The sequence below is a fragment of the Microtus ochrogaster genome, linkage group LG1 (genome assembly GCF_000317375.1).
Source record: "Microtus ochrogaster isolate Prairie Vole_2 linkage group LG1, MicOch1.0, whole genome shotgun sequence".
NCBI classification, from domain to species: Eukaryota; Metazoa; Chordata; class Mammalia; order Rodentia; family Cricetidae; genus Microtus; species Microtus ochrogaster.
In genome coordinates, this window is record NC_022027.1 from 28,119,806 (window position 1) to 28,139,744 (window position 19,939).

At 40.7% G+C, this 19,939-nt stretch overlaps 1 protein-coding gene across 1 annotated transcript in view; it reads left to right on the forward strand.

The window, feature by feature from the left end:
• Positions 1–4,464: 4,464 nt before the first annotated feature.
• Positions 4,465–19,939, forward strand: part of Atp10d (ATPase phospholipid transporting 10D (putative)) — a 62,518-nt gene continuing 47,043 nt past the window's right edge. The window contains exons 1-8 of the mRNA XM_013350823.2: positions 4,465–4,787; positions 6,985–7,179; positions 11,507–11,711; positions 14,057–14,142; positions 16,588–16,694; positions 16,964–17,095; positions 17,479–17,606; positions 17,717–17,969. Coding sequence (XP_013206277.1) covers positions 4,498–4,787; positions 6,985–7,179; positions 11,507–11,711; positions 14,057–14,142; positions 16,588–16,694; positions 16,964–17,095; positions 17,479–17,606; positions 17,717–17,969 — 1,396 coding nt within the window. The 5' untranslated portion in view covers positions 4,465–4,497. The remainder of the gene's footprint in view (positions 4,788–6,984; positions 7,180–11,506; positions 11,712–14,056; positions 14,143–16,587; positions 16,695–16,963; positions 17,096–17,478; positions 17,607–17,716; positions 17,970–19,939) is intronic.

A 19,939-nucleotide genomic window follows, 5' to 3' on the forward strand; every position in this document is an offset into this window, starting at 1 on the left:
CTTTAAGAGGAAACCTAAGCTGTTTTTCTATATGGTAAAGGTTGGGCTTTTCTGGTGCCTTTCAGGTGTGGGCATGAAACACTATTGGAAAGATATGGTTTAGCAATGGCTTGCTTCTCTGTAAGTAGGTGCCTTAGAGGACAGGATCCCAAGGACAGCTCCAGCAAAAACATTCCTCCTATCGTATGTATAAAACTGATAAGACTGCCTTTCTAGTGGGGCACACATTATAACAGCATCCAACATCCAGAGACAAAGGCATGCCCTTGGGAGCTGTGTTCTTTTCGTTAAGTGGCTTTCTAAGCCAGACTTATTATCTCAGCTGTGCATGGGGCTGAGGCAGGAGGATAGCAAGGTCAAGCTCAACCTGGGCGACAGATGAGTTTAAAGCCAGCCTGGGCAACTTGTTTAGACCTCGTCTCAAAATGAAATCTACAAAAAAAAAAATAAATAAACAAAAAAAAACAAGAAAGGAAGAAAGAAAGGAAGGAAGGAAGGAAGGAAGAAAGAAAGAAGAAAGAAAGAAAGAAAGAAAGAAAGAAAGAAAGAAAGAAAGAAAGATAGAAAGAAAGAAAGAAAGAAAGAAAGAAAGAAAATAGATAAGTGTATATATAGCTCAGGGGTAGGATGCTTGCTAAGAATATGTATAGCACGTGCACAACCGTGGTTTCAATCCCCAGCCCTGCAGAACAAATGAGTGAATACGTGCATATTTTCACTCTGTTTATTTTCACTGCTTTGTTTCGGGTGAGTTTTTAGAGAGATCTAATGGATTTTAAGTCATTTATTTGTGATTCAGTGGATTTGCTGTAAATGTGCTAATAAGGTGATGTCAGCTGCAGTATCTTCGATTGTATAAGGCCCAGTGCACAGTGAACAGATGTCAAGAATGGTTGTTCAAATAGTGATCATTAGAGTGAGGGGCGTCAGAATGTATCTGCCTGTGATGGTGGATGATGACATAGGATTTTAGATTCATAAAAATTGAGTCTAATTTCAATGTCTTTAGTGGGAAAGGATTAATTTCTGATTAGTATAGTGTTTTAGAAAAATGAGTTAGTACTCCAGTTAGAAACTTAGAGTGAAGCTTAGAAAGGAAATCATCTTGAATAATCTCCCTAAAGGAGGACGGTGTTTTAAATGGGATTTTACAACAGGATCACATTTGGTATGTACGTGCCTATCAGGTCTCTTAGACCCTCAGCTCTTGGAGAAAGGGGTTCATGTCTTTATTGTGTCTGTATTCTAGCCTAGTGCAGGATCGGTACATATCCCAGTTTTGCCCCATAAAATCTGTAGATGCCCAAATTCAGATGACAAGGATACGTTACAGATTTCCTAAGTAAGAAACTTAGGTGATCAACACCAGGAGTAGATATGTACATGATAAATCAAGATGGAGCTCAAGGGCCATGGACTTTTTGTGGCATACTCAATGGCATGCTTGTTGCCTAATTTGTGAATTTTGGGGGACATTTTCCAAGTACCAGATCCTCTAAAAACGTAGGCAAATGAGGTGCAATAACAATAAATCCTTTATTCATAAAGATATGATTTGAATCTGCTAAATCTACTTGTGTTATAGAAACAAGACCCTTTGGGGTCCAGCCTCAAGGACCTCTCAGGGTTCAGAATGGAAGCAGCAGCCAGCAGAGGGCTCAGGATGTCTGTGGGAGAATGAATTTCTCTCACACATGCTTTCCTGAATCAGTCTCCTTATCATTCTGTCTCCTGTCCTACTTCTATTCCTTCTAGCTTCTTCTCCTGCTCCTTCTTCTCTAGCCTAAAAATTCTTTTTCCTACAGGAGCTATAAAGTGATAAAAAAAATTGCAAGAGTTACCTCTCATTGGTCAAAAGCACATTCCTAGGGTAAGCGATTAGGAACTGAGCCATTGCCATGGCAACATAAGGGTCCAAGGTTACAGGACAAAGACCGTGATCAGAGGGCAGGGGTACTGTGCCCAGTGAAATAAGCTTTGGATCATAGGTCTTTTGTTAACAGACTTGGCAAGCAAAGAATTATTTTTCCTAGGGTGTTCATGTAGCAACCTGGTTGGACCTCTGGGACTCTGACCCTGTGTATAGATACAAAGTTCCAAATTTATGGTCTTCGTACAAAAAGTCTAGTTTGAACTTGTTTTGTAGTGAAAGTGAGATAACTGTGTGCAGTTAGTCTAAGCAAGAGAGCGGAGCAGACTTTTAAATGTCTACTGTCCTCAAGGGATAAATAGATCTAATTATGAAGCATGCCCTAGTATATTTTCTATATATCAAAATTATATAGCTAAAATCAAAGTCCTCTTCCTGGCCATCCACAGATATATGGGCCCATAAGATTGATATGTAGTCATGAGATTACATATACACATCACATGAGATTACACAATACAAAATACAATGCAGGTACTGGGGAGACACCAAGCTGCTTTAACAAAAGTGAGCAACAGTTTCCAAAGCTGATGGTCCTGCAGGCCTTGCCTGGACTGATTACCCTCCATCAGAGTTGCTATTCTGGTGGGTTGGCATCTGAATTATCAATTGCCGTATGCTGTGTATTTCCATCCTCTCCAACATTATAGGATTGAGTGATTAAAATATATATGTATATATATATGTATTTTATTTTTATGTATGTGCTTGTGTGTATGCGTGCATATCTTCTTTATATATACACATATTTGGGTACCCACAGAAGCCAGAAGATGGCATCAGATCCCCAGGAACAGGAGTTACAGGAAGTTGTGAGCCACCTGACATGGGTGCTAGGAACTGAACTCTGGCTCTCTGAAAAATCAACAAATGCTCTTAACTGCCGGGCCATCTCCTCAGCCCTAATTGATTTAATGTTGAGATAATGTGCATAGAGGGTTTTGCATTGTGTTTGGAATAATAAATGCTAGACTTTTCCTTTTCAACAGTAAATTTCTGGGGGGAAAATAAGGAATACTTAAAAGTAAAGAAAAAGAGGATGGGATTATGCATCACTTAGACTTTGGCACAGAATCCTGATTGACTCAGTTTGGTAGGTGCTGATTTCAGTTGAGTTGACCTGGGGACACTCCTGCTCTTCTTTGTTCTAGGTTGTCACCTGAGCACACTAACGTGTTTGTGGTCAGATAAGAGCCAGTGGTCTCAGCCTCACACGTGAAGGCATTGGTGTAATTGGGTTTCGGCGGTGGCGAAAGGGTTCTGGGGAATCACTGAGAATGAGCAACCTGGTAAAGAACACTTTGCACACTTCTGCAGTATCTTGTTGTCTACTGTTCCTTTTTTTTTTTAAAGATTTATTTATTTGTTATATATACAACATTCCTTCCATGTATGCTTGTGAAAAACCCTCAGAGAGGACCTTCCCTCAGGAGGAGACCCCTAACCCAAGGAATAGTCGAGACCACTGGCTTAAATTAGCAAGAGGTTTATTGGGTGGGCACAGGTACCTGTGGGCAGCAAAGTCCTTTCGGAGGACTTGTGCACCTGCAGGCTGGGAGAAGGTCTTTTTATAGGAAAAGGGTGGCAAAAGCAGGCATACAGAAACAATGCATGGTTACAGGGATCTCATTGGTCAGTTTGAATGAAGCAATGGGTTCATTTAGGAGACAAGTTCCCCAGAGACATGAAGGTCTGATAATAATAGCAGACTTGGCCCTATCTAGGGCACATGTAGTTTTTCCCAGAACTGTTCGTTCCCCTCCTAGGCCTGGTGTCTGACCACAGATATCCTGTTTGACCACCTAGGAGTACTGACTTTACCTAGAACTTACATTTGTTTGTGTGAAGGCTTTGCAAAATGGCATTACAGCAGCTAAGCTGGGGTCTTTCACTTGCATGCCAGAAGAGGGCACCAGATCTCATTTTAGATGGCTGTGAGCCACGATGTGGTTGCTGGGAATTGAACTCAGGACCTCTGGAAGAGTAGTCAGTGCTCTTAACCTCTAAGCCATCTCTTCAGCCCCCTACTGTTCCTTTCTTTAGCCAGACTGAGGCATGTGGCTGAGATAGAGAAAGATACTGATAAGGCAAAGAAAGAGTCGCTCTTGATGAACAGGGATGGGAAGGACTTGTAGCCTTGTTTGTGATCCACACAGACTTCTTAAATGTCTACCAGGCCTAGGCTGGACCATTTGCAGGCCACTCATGTAAGCTTCATGACAACTTCCTGACATGGACGCATGACCCGGTTTCAAGACGGAGAAAGCTGATGGCCAGAGAAGCAAAGAGACTTGCATACATTAAAGCCAAGATGGTTACTCCAAGTTATAGAAAGGGCTTGTAGGCACTGTCTTTTCATGAGGAAAAAGGTGCATGCTTTAACAAGAATTTGATTTAAAAGGAGTAGCAGAGATGAGCTGTAGACCCCCTTACCTGTGGAAACACTAGGCCATGCATTTGTCTGGTCTAGAAAACTGCTCTCTTTTACACATTTGCAGAGGCTTATGGGAAACATGTTTTTGTTTGCTAGATCGCCTGCACCACCCAGGTCTCTCTGCATCTTGGACATGACTGAGCTTCTTCAGTGGGCCAGACATCACTGGCATCGGCTGATGAATGGGAGAACCCAGCATGAAGACGAAAGGCCATACAGCTATTCCTCACTGCTCGTCTGTGGAGGCAAGTCCTCCCCGACCCCCAAACCGGCAGGAAAGCATCGTGTCGTTATCCCTCACCTTCCGTGCTTCAAAGATGAGTATGAAAGGTTTTCTGGAACCTACATGAATAACCGGATACGGACAACCAAGTACACGCTTCTGAATTTCGTGCCGAGAAACTTATTTGAGCAGTTTCACAGGTACTGTGGTACTTTTCGAGAAACTAACATCTCAGAATGCTTTTCATTTCTTCCATTGAAACTTCCACCAACCCATGCATTCTCACGGTCCTGTTGCACTAGCTTATATATAGATCTGCTAGGCAACTTAGATTCAAGTCCCGGCTGGAGCAAGGGTGCTTGGGGTTCACATAGGTCTTATATATAGGCCCCCAAGGCAACTTAGATTCAAGTCCCGGCTGGAGCGAGGGTGCTTGGGGTTCACACAGTTCTTTACAGTTAGAAGGATGTCTTCTGTTTATCAGAGGAGATGCTGTTCCCTTGTGTTATCTTCAGATAGGAAACCATCTGTGGCTCAGCCAAGGCCATACCAGGAATAAGCAGCAGAGTGGATATCATAGCCTTGGGCCTTCTCTGTCTTACTTCAATGTCCTTTCTATTAAGCCATGTTGCATTTTAATTGCAGATTTTTCTTACTTGATAATGGGGAAAAGAAAGAGACTCTTAAGCAAATGTAATAAGATGTTATTAAGCGAAGCAATGATGTAATTCAATTTAACAGGCATTTATCGAAGCCGACTTGAGATCTTGGGCAGTGAAGAAAATGCAGGTATAACCGGCTACTTTCCTTATGGATTCTGTAGGTTATCCACATGTGTGTACAGACAGTGAGAGGCCACAGTGGGCCTGCAGGTATCTAAGTGAAAGCTTCAAGAGAAGTCATGGAACAAGAGAAGTCACACTGTGTGACACTCGGTCATGGAGGACGGGCGTCTTCTGCCCAGGAACAGGCAGAGCATATTTCATGTAGAGGAAGGCATGTCAGTTCAAACACAAAGACCTCAACAGAGAAGCCTTGCTTGAAGCCTGAGAGGTTTCCTTTTGTATGATACCTAGTGTCTGTGTTGGGAACAATAGAAAATAATGGGCGGACGGGTCTAAGCCCACCAGCGGAGTATTGCTGTCAAAACAGAGACTCAAGACTCCATACCTCCAGCATGATTCTGAGCTAGAGAAAAGCCTGCTTGGGTCTGTATGGAGGTGGTGGGATGATCACAAGGAAGGACTTAGAAATAAACTGAATAAAAAATGACATTTAGGATGCTGCTGTGTAGTTGTCAGGGGACCCGTGCTTATGATAGCGTGGGGACGAAGGGAAGGACAGCCCAGGACACATACTACTAGCTTTGGGGAAATAACTGGGAAGGGAGCCTTAGATGGACACGCCGTGATGACTAGAAAACTTACCAGCCGAAGGAGAGCCAGGACCAAAGAGCTGCTGGGCTGTGCAGTTCCTTGTGTCGGAAATGCCCGAGCTGCTCAGTCCAGAGAGAGACGGTCACGATTTGCACTTCATAGGTTCTGTGTGCAGTTGGTGCCATGTTAGAGTGCAGGCATGACTTTCTGAGATTGATAGCCTTAAGGGCTACAGTGTTTGTGTCTGTAGACTGTAATCTAGTACATTTGATAAGTAAAGGAACTTCAAAATTTACAGTGTTCTCTTGAGCTGTGGACTTGAATGTGATCCATGGAGAAACAACTGAAGCCACGGATCTAACAAAAACAGTTAGAAAAGAAAACTTCGGAGCAAAATACATTGGAGATTGCAAAGGAGACATGTGGATGGATTGATTATGCTTTTAAGGAGTTTCGCGGTTGAAGGGAAAGGAAAATTCCTGATGACTATGCAGAACTGAGGTTTCTTGTTTGTTCGTTTTTAAAATTTGAATATATAAAATTTTGGGGATGGAAGAATTTCCCTGAGCTCTGTGGTTCTGCATAGTGTGAGAAGATACAGAACATCTCAAGAAGAGAAAATCCCCGGCCTCCCTGCTCTTTTTGGCCTTTAAATTTTGAGCCTTGCTTGAATCTAATGGGTTAATTCAGAGTGCCTGGGTTTTTCTTTTTAGCTTTTAAAGAGAAAACAGTACTTCCTCTTTTCAAAATGTGTTACATAACTCAAGACTACCACAGCCAAATATTCACTATTATATGTTTAATAAGAAAATCTTATATTTTTTCAAATATGATTTAAGCCAAATGTCCTGAATAGATATAAATACTTCATATTTGTTAGATTTTGATAATTCTCTGTCCTGTGACTGACCATTCCAGCTAATCCCGATTTAGGCAAAAGAACAAAAGCCGTGCCTTGCTTCTTTTATTTCAGCTCTTGGAGTGTTCTATACAAACCTCCCTGTGTGTGCTTGGCTTGCAGGGCTGCCAATTTATACTTCCTGTTCCTCGTGGTCCTGAACTGGGTGCCTTTGGTAGAAGCCTTCCAAAAGGAAATCACGATGCTGCCGCTGGTGGTGGTCCTCACAATCATTGCAATTAAGGATGGCTTGGAGGACTACCGGAAATACAAAATCGATAAGCAGATCAACAATTTAATAACCAAAGTTTACAGTAGGTAAGTGGGATGGCTGTGTCGCTAAGGAATGCACTGTAGCATTTATAAGCATGTTGGTCCTTCTGCCCTTACGTAGGATCAGGACCCTTGTTGTGCTGCTGTTGTTACTGGGTTTTTTTTCCTCTCTCCTGATACCAGGGATTGAACCTAGGACTTCATAATCTTTTACGTATTAGTCAAGTGTTCTACTGGTGAACTACACTACCAGTTGTTACTATTGATTTTGCTTAACATTTCTTAAAATTCTGCAGTGAATTTAGTCGAAATCTTAGAGGGGAAATACGAGTCACTGTCAATCACAAAAACCCTGCTGACTCAGTCATTGGAAACTGAAAGGATCTGAACTGGATTGAGAGCTGGGTGCAGGGACATAGCCCGATAATCTCAGCACTTGGAAGACTGAGACAAGATAGTTGCCAGCCTGGATATGAGAACCACAGTGAAGATCAAGAGAAAGAGAAAAACTTGAATAGATATGAAAAGTTGGATGGAACATGAGAAGTCAATTATTTATGGAGCAAAGGGTTATGAAGTCAGAATAGAATTCGTTTTATTCATAAAACCCGAAACATCTATTGTAGCCTTGCCTGAGGCATCCAATGGAGAGAGTTTATTTGGTGAATTCAGTTATTGTGTAATGTCATTTGCAGTATGTAAAGAGAAAGTCTGTGTATCCAGGAGAGAATTCAGGTTATGAGTTGAACCATGATGCTGCTGATACGAGCTCCTCCATGCTTCTTTTTAGATGTAAGTGAATACTAAAAACACAGCATGGCTCAGGGCAACTTGCAAGAATCCTAATATTCTCTTATGAATATGAGAATCAGAGAAAAAGGTTCAGGGGAAGCTTGTTTGGAGATGTGGTATTCACGCTAACGCCTGAATTCTGCTCATAATTAGGTTTCTTCAGTAGCTCTCACATTTCTTTACAGATCTATTGAAAAAAAAACAAGGAAAAGAATTGATTTTTCATCATTATAAGATGATGTGAGGGGATTTGAATAGTGAAAAAAATTACTTCTATTTTTATGCTATTTATGAAGGAAACAAGAAGCTCTGATACATGCTATCAAATCCTAAAGTAGTTGTAGAGCCGAAGTCTGTGATTCAGAGCACCAATTCCACGAGTCACTCGGTAACCCTTGAGTACTTAGGAAATGCCGGAGACAAGAGAGGTGTCATGCTAGACCGCACTGACCTTTGGTCACTAACTGGAAGATGGCCACATAATGACAAAATCCAGGTTTTGTCACTTTTGAGATTAACCAGGTAACACCAAATTTGGCAAAAAGGGAGGACACAATATATGTGCACATGTGCGTAATATATATGTGTGTAATCATTTTATATACAGATTCTTCTAAGTGTAGACTTGTAGACTTTTGCCACTATTATATAGTCAATAATATGTCTTTGATCTCTGTATTTTTCTAAAATGTTATTACCTTTCTCCCACTTACTGGCTCTGTAGCCTTGGGCAGATTACATAAGCCAGCTAAACGGCTATTTTATTTCATCTTGAATACAAGGATAAAACAGCAAACACAGTGATGAGTGTATTTTAAGAAGCAAATAAAGGGCAGCCGCTAGCTTTATGATGGCAGGTTAGTGCCAGTTAGCAAGAGGGTTTCTTGACACATGGGCAAGTCATTTAATTAGCATGTGAGACATAATAACATTGCCCTGTTTCCTAGATACTAACTGCCCAATGGGAGACCTGGTTTAGCCTTTCCTCTGGGGTCCTTTTACCTGGTTTGCATATACATTTAGTGATGAAATGCTCTAGTCTAGTGTCTTAACACCCATTCTTTCACTTCATGGCTGCATTTTATAAGAGAGCTGGGTAACTTTATATCTTTTTATCTGTATTCCAGACAATTTTTTTCTGCTCAGGGCTATGGAAGAAATAATGTTTATTATGTTTTCTTCCCCAAATTGTCTTTGGAACAATAGAGATAAAAAGAAGTAAAAATAGGCTATGAAGCCATACCATGTTGATTTATGTATGCTAATTGAAATGCCCATGGAACATTACAAAGATTATGGAAGCCAAAATATTTTGCAGAAAATTTAGGATGAAAGCAAAGGGGCTGTTAAATGAAGCAAACTTTTAGAAGAAGAATGTTGACATTTCCAGGCTGAAAATTTGGTTCTTATTCATAATATCTGGCCAATCACAATGTAGTTTATTTCTATGGGTAAATATCACATGCAAATAACATGGTCCCATGAGGACCCAGCTCTTAAATGCAAAATACTTCCCAATAGCATCATGAACTGGGGAGCAGGTCTTCAATCCCTGGGCTTCAGGAGGACCACTTACCCACACAATAGGAAGGTTTAAACAAATCGTGGATACAACGCATGCCCTCCGTGGTCCAGTTTATTTTCTGACCTTTAGATATCACCAACAGTTACTCCTACGTTCTTCCTTTCAACAGAGTTCATGTGATCATCCTGCTTTTGAAGGTCGTCAGACCTCCTGATGAGCAAATGCCCTAGGTGTGTTGGTCCTTGGTAAACAACAACAGGCTTCCTTTGTAGATTCAGACTAATGTTCCTCCCTCTTTGAAATTTTCGTCTCCTTTGGTTTTTATGACATTACTTCCTCTTGGATGCCCTTTGCCTTCGCTGTCGTCTTTAAGACTTTGTTAAGGATGCTTGTATCCTTCTTTGCCTGTTGCCATTTGCTCTTTATGAACCTCGGGCTTCTACATCCACATCTTTACGCACAGCAACTGCGTTAGAAGCTTACACTAGGTGTACACCTCAACCACCTCATTCATGTCACGTGAAAACGTCTTGAAATGAATTTGTTGTCTCACCTCAGACGTTATTAGTTGTTCCAAAATCTGGGACACAGCGGCAGGCACCTTCTGTCACCCCATCATGCCAATGAAGAACCATTCTGCCATCCCTGAAGTTGTTTACATGCAGAACAAGTCAGGAAATGGCTCTCTCTGCTATCTAATTATGTCCTCATTTAACCTTTTACTTGTTTGTCCTGCTACTGCCTTAATTCTGAGCCTGCTCATCCGTCCTTTGAATTACTTCAGCAACTTTCCATTCGTCTCCTGTCTACTGTAACCTCTCACTAGGCTGCTGCTCAATAGTCCGTTACTCTGCCACAGGAATGAGCATACAGAAGCAGGGACACACCTTTTTTTGTGTGAACTTTAGTGACTCCATTTTCTGTAGAATGAAATTTCTAGAATACCCAGTAATCCCTTTCCTAGGTATGTGTGGCATATAGAACTGAGCTTTCAAAGTATAATCACTACTTACTTTTTTTTATATCTTCTGTTACTTCCCTTCTTGGAAGAATTCAGTATTATGTATAGACACTAGAGAGATTTTGAAAAGCAAAACAAAAATAAAATAAATTATGGATTTGCCATTTTCTATAGACTACAAAATTCTTAAGATAATCAAAGATTTCTCCCAGTTATATTTGATATTAGGTACTTATTTACTTATTTATATTTGCTTAACCCTTCAAACTGCTGCAGCCTCAGGGTAAACTCCTCTGTCAGTGTTTGGAAAGAGGGTGGGGGAGCAGAGGAGACTTGCAGAGATGCCCAAGTCCCTCATATGATATGTTGTATGATATGATATGTCGGCTTTTATCTTACACATGTTCCCTATGCACTTTAATTAATCTTTAGCGTACTCACAGTACTGACACAATGCAAAAGTGATGTTGATAGTTGTTAACTGCATTTCTTTAGGAAATGATAGCAGGAAGAAAAGTCTGTATGTTTTAGTACGTGTTTTTCTTTTCAAATATTTTCAAATTGCAATTGCTGGAATCCTCAGAGAGTCTGTGGACATGGAAGGCTGCTTTTGTTTCTATTAGGTGAGAATCAGAGGTGATAACGTGGTATATATTTGTTTTAATATCATGTATGGGTATTGCATTTTATTAGATTTTCCTTAATTATCCAGCATAGGTGTGTGCCACAGGGCTCTCTGAGGTCAGACCACGAGTCTTGTCGCCCCTTCAGGTCCTTGATACCTGACTCAGAATCACATGCAAGGACTGTTCTACATATGAATATATTCATGTAATGTTCGTTGTAATTCTGTTCTAGACTTGTATTCACACAGCGAAAGGGTTCGACATCCCACAGTGGGGGAGAAAGAGCTGAAAGAGTACCTTTAAGGGACTTAATAACTACATTTTCCCAATGTGGCGTCTGTGAAATTTTAGTCTTACCAATTTTGTAGTGTCTCCTTTAGCATTTAATCTCACACTAAGATTTTAAGAAATGATTGTGTTTCTTCTTACTATGTTTTCTATCTTTATTATCCCCCGGTTCGATTTCAGGAAAGAAAGAAAGTACACGGACTGTTGTTGGAAAAACGTCACTGTGGGGGACTTCATTCGCCTCTCCTGTAACGAGATCATCCCTGCAGACATGGTCTTACTCTTTTCCACAGACCCTGATGGCATCTGTCACATCGAGACTTCTGGCCTTGACGGAGAGAGCAATTTAAAGCAGCGGCAGGTGGTGCGTGGGTATGCGGAGCAGGTAAAGAGTGTCTTCCCTGCCAGAGTTATGGGCATCCTTCTTCCTCAGGAAATGTCCGGGCTCATTTTCATGGGCTAGATAAAGAGATTTTTAATTTAATTTTTACCGCTGGCAAAATAGAATTGTAGAAGGCTTAATCCATTTTCAGATTTCAGTGGACGGACATGTATTATGTTTTATAGATAATAGGATAAAAATGACATTGGTGCTCACACACTTGGGTCTGCAATCAGATTGTGTGGCACAGCTAATGAGAAACCCAGCAGAGTACATTTGTAGTAGAAATAATCACCTGCTAAGTTCATTTTCTTACTCTTAGGGTTTTATATTTTGTCTTTTCACTATTTTTCCTAACATGTCTAATTTCCTATATTCCTAAGTTTAAAAAAATTATGGTTTCTCACGCCACAAACTTCTAGGCTGTTTATCTTCTGTAATAAGGGAAATCAGACTGACACAGATTTGAATAATTAAATTTTTGCTCTGCCACTGATTTGTTTCTTTTATTCACAAGGTAATGATCTTGTGAAGTTATTCAAATACATTATGGCTGAGTTTCCTCATATTAACATGAAGATAATGTGTCTTTCTTAGCATCGTTGTTTGATTCATGTGAAAAGCATGTCATAGCTAAGTATCACTTTCCTGTCTCTATGTTTGGAAGCACTTGAGATAAAGTGTTGACAGAGGTTTCTGTCCTGCTCGGTCCTGCAGGCATTCAGTCCCAAAGAAACACACAGAGATCTACATTAATCATAAACTGGTTGGTCTATTAGCTCAGGTTTCTTATTAACTCTTACATCCTACATTAACCCATAATTCTTGTCTGTGTCAGCCGCGTGGCTTGGTACCTTTTATCAGCAAGGTAGTCTCACATTGCTTCCTCTGCATCTGGGTTATGACTGCAGACTGAGCCTTTTCTCTTCCCAGAATTCTCTTGTTCTGGTCGCCCTGCCTATAATTTCTCCCTGGCTATTGGCCAATCAGCATTTTATTAAAGCAATACAAGTGACAAATCTTTATAGGGTATAAGACCATTGTCCCACAGCAAAAAAGGAATTGAAAATTTAATGGTCTTTATTTAAACCTGAAGTGCTAATAAGCTGGAATTTCTTCATCTTATATACATAAATAAAACTGTATTAGCATTCTAGTACCTTAGCATTTCATTGCACATTGGACCCCTCTTTCCATCTATTGGATCTTCATGCAGATTCCTCTGTGGTTCAGCTGCCTGTGACTCCCTGTCTTTGAAACTTTTATAAGCAGCCCTATGCCCATGATTTGATAGCACCTTATGCAACTTAGAATTCTATTACAACATTAAATGTGTGTTAAGCTGCTGCCAGTCAGCTAACAGGCATACTTTGGGTTCAGTTCTGCATGAGCACAGTCACCTCCTTTGTAATTTGCAGCTTGTTTTGAGAACTTGAGCAAATTATTGAGTCCTCTGTGACTCCTTGGCTGTGCTTAGGTCGGATTGTAATGCAACAGCCACTTGGGACTGTGAAAAATAAATTAGTTAATATAGTTAATATACATAATGTAGAGTCTAGTACATCAAAAAATTCAATAGGCATTATTAACAAATCAAATCATATGTTTCATGTTTTCCATGTTTACTACGGTGATATAAAAATATTACTCCAGTAGCTACAGCCAGACCCACTCTCTCTGAGAAGATAAATATTCTGTAGCCTGGGCCAGGATGAACTTCACTACATAATAGCCCCAGCTGCTTTTAAACACATAGCAAACCTCCTGCCGCAGTGTCCTAGGTTCTAGAATTCCAATCATGAGCCACCATGCCAATGCTCTTCATAAAGCCATGTCTTCCAACTTGATTTTTAGTCATCTTACCTGCATCCTCACTGGTTTCATAACAGAATAATAAAGTACCTGTTTGCTCCATGGGGGAATTTTGTGAGATCTTACATCCTGCTTATTTGAGCCAACCATCAGATTATAGGAAACAACAACAAAATATTTTCCATACCCTATTGACTCTGATGTTTGCTCCATGAGTGGAAACTGATACCGAGCCCTGCGTGCACACATAACTTGCACCATGTGATTGATCTGAAAAAGCTCCTTCTGTTTCTGTGGATACCATTTGAGCATCCCAAGGTTATTCTCATCCCTTTATGGATCCCATAATTATGTCTGTAATTTCTTCATTTTTAACTTGTTTAAATCTAGGAAATTTACAGCATATACTCTGAAGCAAAAAAAAAAAAATGCTACTATATGTATTAAGAATTGACCAAAATAATTCAATGTTTAAATACTGAGATTTAATCATGAATTCTTTCTCTTTTTTTGTGATGTTGGCAAAATATTTTTAGGACTCTGAAGTTGATCCTGAGAAGTTTTCCAGTAGGATAGAATGTGAAAGTCCAAACAATGACCTCAGCAGATTCCGAGGCTTTCTGTGAGTGCTGTGTAACTTACCTTTGTGGACAGAATGTCTTTGTGTATTTATGTCCAATGTAAATCATTAGCGGCTTCAAGTTTGGCCATCATTCATTTGCTATACCTAAGTAATCTAATAAATGCTCATTTCCATGATAATAAAACAATCTAAACAATAAAACCCTCTAAAAGTATTCCTATAATCTCTTCCAGTGATATAAGAATGTTTTGAGGGGGTTGCATAGCTTAGACTGGCCTTGAATTTACTCTGCCTTGTTGCTCTTCCATCTCATCATTTTGAGATGACGGATATGCATCACCATGACAAACATAGTGAGCTCCATATTAACCCAGGAGATGTTGCGGTTTGGAAGGGAGTGCTTCTGTGTCTGCAAATGATATCTTAGGATGGTCTGTTCCCGCTGTGAGAATTAGAAGAGCAGCTGCGCAGTTCCGGCTGGAGAGAGTTAATCACTGATTGGGAAGCTTGACTTAGAGTGTGGGAAGCCATAGCAGAGTTTGCTTCCAACGCTTGTAGTGCCATCCTCAACCCCTTGCAAAGACACCTGTAATTTGTGGTCCTTCCCAGTCTCACACTTGGCTTTAGCACTTAGATGTTTTATTACTTTCAGCCAATTAATGCTCATTAACTTAATTTTTACAAAAAAAAGTTAGACATAATTCTTGGAGAAAATTTGCCACCAATTTCCTGTTTTTAGGACATAAATTTTCCTGATCTCATTTCCTGGATGTCTAGAGTTGAGTTAGGTTAGGTTCAGGGATGCCTCTTGAGCTGATATCTCTTTGCACAGATCCCAGGTAGAATAAAGCCTGTAAAACTGAGAGCGAAAAGGCCGGTCTGTCTTCCTCTTTCTTCACAAATGAAACTTTTGTAGGGGTTTCACTTATCTTCTTCCCTGTTCCAGAGAGTCAGGGTGCTAGGTTTGTTGACAATGTTTACTTGTAAGAAACAACAACAGCTTACAGTCTAGTGGTTATTGCTTAGAAAACCTAATGATAAAAATCAAAACCTAATGATAACATTAAGATGACACTTTCACAGTGTGTGAAAGGTGATTTCTGCTTGTTTTTGTAAATATTTCACTGGGTTTTGCCCCGTGCTCTTATTGCTACTGTAGGTTAACCCAATTATTGCTTTGATCATTTTGAAACTGATTGTTACACACATTTCCAAATGTGTGAAAGTGGAAAGCAAAGTGAGATGAACACCAGGTTCCACGTCGGCCGTGGCCACTTCACAGTGGTGCTAACTTTGTGCCGTTTTCCCTACTCTGTTTCCCGGCCCTATGACACAGGACTTCACTGTGGGTACGTCACCATATATGCAGAGCAGATAAGGACATTAACAAGAAAACAAAGCCCATTATCCCACTCAAGGAGAATCAAAACCATTCTTTAATCTCATTTAATACCAGGAATATGTTCATATTTTTCTAGCTGATGAAAAAAGAATGTTTTCTGATAACTGTCTTATTGAAAACAGAACCAAAGTAAGTTCTACATGTTACATTTAGCTAATCAATATCTAATTTTTCTGTCCCAAGAAATGGGGTCATTTGCCCCACTGCAGGCTGAGCGGATTGCTCCCTCCCTGTGTGAGCCTTTTTCTCTCCTTTTGTCCCCCCCAGACATTCTTTGAGTGAGCCACACCATATTTGCTAGAAGCCCTTGCCACATTTGGGTTTGGCCAATTGTGTCCTTCTAGTGAAATTTGCCTTTTTTCTCTGGACCTTTTATTTTGTCAGCTGTCTCTAGGCACTTTCATAGTCTGTTGAACAAATCAGATTCTTTCTCTAAGAATGGCAAGATGTACACACACACACACACACACACAAAATATTGTTTATGATTCTAGAGGCGTCCCAGAGCCTCAGAAGCCACAGACTTAAGTTTGTAATTCTCTGATACAGAACCTGGGGCCTTCATTTCCTTTCCCATAACATTGAAGCCTGTGATGTGCCCCGTCCTATTATCAACGAAGTCAGCCTTCACCTTTGATTAGACAGTTTCCCGTCGGTCTTTCATCTAATGGCTTAAGTAGCCACCATTTGCCGGTGCCCAGCAAGATGCTCAATTTCAGCCAAATCAAAGCTGCTACTTTTCTCAATCAAGACTGTCTCCCTCACCAATGATTACATTTTCAAATGCAGTGTGCCCTGGAAAAGCAGGATCTTTATTGAGAATATTTTTGAGTTCTTACAAGAAGGGACTGTGACAGATAGCAACTTCTAGAAGTAATGGGAAGTTGCAATTTGTTGACACTTTCTCCTACTCACAGTAGGTTAACTACAGCAGCAAAAGCAAATGGGCCTGGGACTTGAAGCCTTTCCTCTGAGCTGTCAAACTTACCACACGGGGTATAGAACCTTCAGGATAAAGACTGATGTTTTCCCTCCCTCCCTCTGCCATTTAAAAATAAATCTATCTGCTGCCTTTCTTACAGAGAACACTCCAACAAAGAACGGGTGGGCCTCAGCAAAGAGAATTTATTGCTAAGAGGATGTACCATTCGGAACACAGAGGCTGTTGTGGGCATCGTGGTCTATGCAGGTTCGTTCTCTGCCACCCTTTATCACGTCCCCCTCTACGTATCTTATGTGTTAGCATGCTTCGTTTACTCAGAATGGAACCCACGGAAGGGAAATTGTGCCCCGATGAACCTAACCACAGATTCTGGTTTTCCTAAATCAATACAGGGAGTGACAAAACATTATACAGCCATATCTGATTAAACTGTCAGCCAGAGAGATTTTTAACTGCGATGCTTGTTCTCTGCTTTCGCTTTGCACGTTTTCAGAACCATTCTTCTTTCCGTGCAGGTCATGAGACCAAAGCGATGCTGAACAACAGTGGCCCACGGTATAAGCGTAGCAAATTAGAGCGAAGAGCCAATACAGATGTCCTCTGGTGTGTCCTGCTTCTGGTCGTAATGTGCTTAACTGGTGCCCTTGGTAGGTAAAATTCAATTATCTGCTGATATCTTGTCAGTATCATCTGATGCAGTTTTATTTTTTTCCAAAATAATATCTTATGTTTGGTTTCGGTAAGAGATTTTTATTTGTTAATTTTTCCTACGTGTTTTCTTCTCCCATGCTTTAGCTTGACAAACACTGCTGGTGAGTGTGTCCTCTTCCTCTTTGCCACAGTACTGGGAAGAGATTAAGAGGGAGAGTCAAGGAGGAGAGACTGTGTAGCCCTTTGCGTTTGAGCTTGTTCTAGAGAGCAGACAATGAGTGTTCGAAGCATGGACTCTCAGCTGTTTCTCTTGAGGGGTGTGGCTTTTCATTTGCATACGCGCTGTAGCATCCTCTTGGTGTCTGTGTACTTTTTAAAGGTCACGGAGTATGGCTGAGCAGGTATGAAAACATGCTCTTCTTTAACATCCCCGAGCCGGATGGGCGTGTCGTGTCACCTGTGTTGACAGGATTCTACGTGTTCTGGACCATGATCATCTTGCTGCAGGTAATTTCGGCCACACTTAACAGAGGAATTTCCTATCTCCGCGCGTTAACGAGCTCTCTTCCCCTCCTGTCGCTGACTTTAATTTTCTTAAATTGTTTGCGCTTTATTAGGTCTTGATTCCCATTTCCCTCTACGTGTCCATTGAAATCGTGAAGCTGGGACAGATCTATTTTATTCAAAGTGATATAGACTTCTACAATGAGAAAATAGATTCTACCATTCAGTGCCGAGCTCTGAACATCACCGAGGATCTTGGGCAGATCCAGTATCTCTTCTCTGATAAGACAGGAACACTCACTGAAAATAAGATGGTTTTTCGAAGGTGTAGTGTAGCAGGATTTGACTACTGCCATGAAGAAAATGGTGAGTGTGGGAATTCTACAAAAACTACCTCTAACTTTTCCCCCTGGTGCTTAAAGCCCTAATAATTCTTTCAAGAAAATGCCAAGTTTAATTTTCCCCAGCTACTTAAATCCCTAATAATTCTTACAAGAAAATGCCAAGTTTAAGCATTGGATAAGGAACTCCCCATACTGGACTTTATGCTGCATACAGTGGTTCTCAACCTGTGGGTCATGACCTCTTTGGAAGTTGAATGACCCTTTCATGGGGGGTAACAGTAGCAAAATTTCAGTTATAAAGTGGCAACAGAAATAATTTTATGGTCGGGGTCACCACAACATGAGAAACTCTTAAAGGACTGCAGCATTAGGAAGGCTGAGGACCGCTGTTTTAGAAGTTTATAGATGCTGAGTGACATACTACACCGTGACACATGCTAGATGCCGAAGGGATGGATACGAAGCAGTGCAGTAATGGATGCTCAATTTCTGTTTGGTTGACACTCTGTCTTCCTTAATGCAGATGTACACACACACACACATACACACACACACACACACACACACACACACACACACACACACACACAGAGGCATGGGGGATAAACAGATATGGGAAAAGGGCCAATTCTTCCTAGAATATAGTTCAAGACATACTATTTTCACTAAAATGAAAGCTATTAGCAGTACCTGGTTTTCTATGGCCAGTATTTCAGGATTTTCTAGTCAAAGAATTGCCTAGAAGATAATTCTGTAAAGAATACCACTGTGTGGAGGTAAGCCCTTCACACATACAAATGATTTAAACACATCTGACTGTACTATGATGTGTTTCAGAACCTGCCAACTTGGCAGTGCGACCCACGTCCTGGCATCATCAGCGGCACCAGCAGCACCTGGGCTGTATTAGGAATGATGGAGCTGTGATTAAAATCCCATTTTAACAGCATTCTCACATGATTAGTATGCATATCAAAATTAAAATGTGACATCTGAAAAAAAGAAAAGAAAGCTACTCCTACTTTTAAGAGAGAGACTATTGAAAAATGTCATTTAAGAAATAAGCTTGTCACATTGGGATAGTTAAATGCCGAACTGTTGTAAAGGTGTCATGGAGGGTTTGGTGTGTCCTCACGCCATTTGTCCCGTTGACATGGGTCAGGACATGCCTTTGGTGAGTGATGAACTGGTATCAACATCTCATCATTACCTGAAATTCACGTTCTGAAAGCACCTTTCATTTTCATTTGCATTTCTTGTGGTCCCTGGATGACACCCGGAATGCCAGTAACAGCCGTCATTTGGGCTGCTGGACACTCAACATTTTCTAGAGACTTTCTGTCTTTGAATGAACTTATCCGTTTTGACAGGCACTGTTCTGGGATTTGGTAGACTGTCCCTCAATTTAGGATTGTCTGGCAAGTGCCTTTATGATGTACAGTTTGTAAATGTGTCGATCTGTGGAGGCACCAAAGAACACTGTTGAAGAATAACAAATTTGCAGTCAGGCTTCTTAAGCCTGAACCCCGTTTCTGCCACCTGCAAAGTGTGTGTACTTCAGCAAGACTCGTAACTTCTCCGAGCCTCAGGGAGAGAAAAAGTCCATTATAGCATCCAACTTTATTAAGATAATTTGTGCAGAAATAGACAGAGCATGCCACAGATAAAGGCCTTATATATAAGTTGTGATTATTGTTATTTTTAATCGTTGTTTTGAAAATAAAATCGAGGTCTGCCATTTAAGTAGCTCATGTGTGGGAGACAGATGTGTAATTGTAGTTATAAATTATCATGTAAATTGTCACATTTGTGTTGATATTCCTGGGTCTTGGGGATGGCCCAGTTGTTAAAATGTCTACAGTGGATGCATGAGGACCTTATTTCGAATCCCCAGCACCCACAGAAAAACTGTGATTCATGTACCTGTGACTTCACCACTGGAGGGACAAAGATGGACTTTCCTGCACCCTTGATGCTCACTGGCCAACTGGC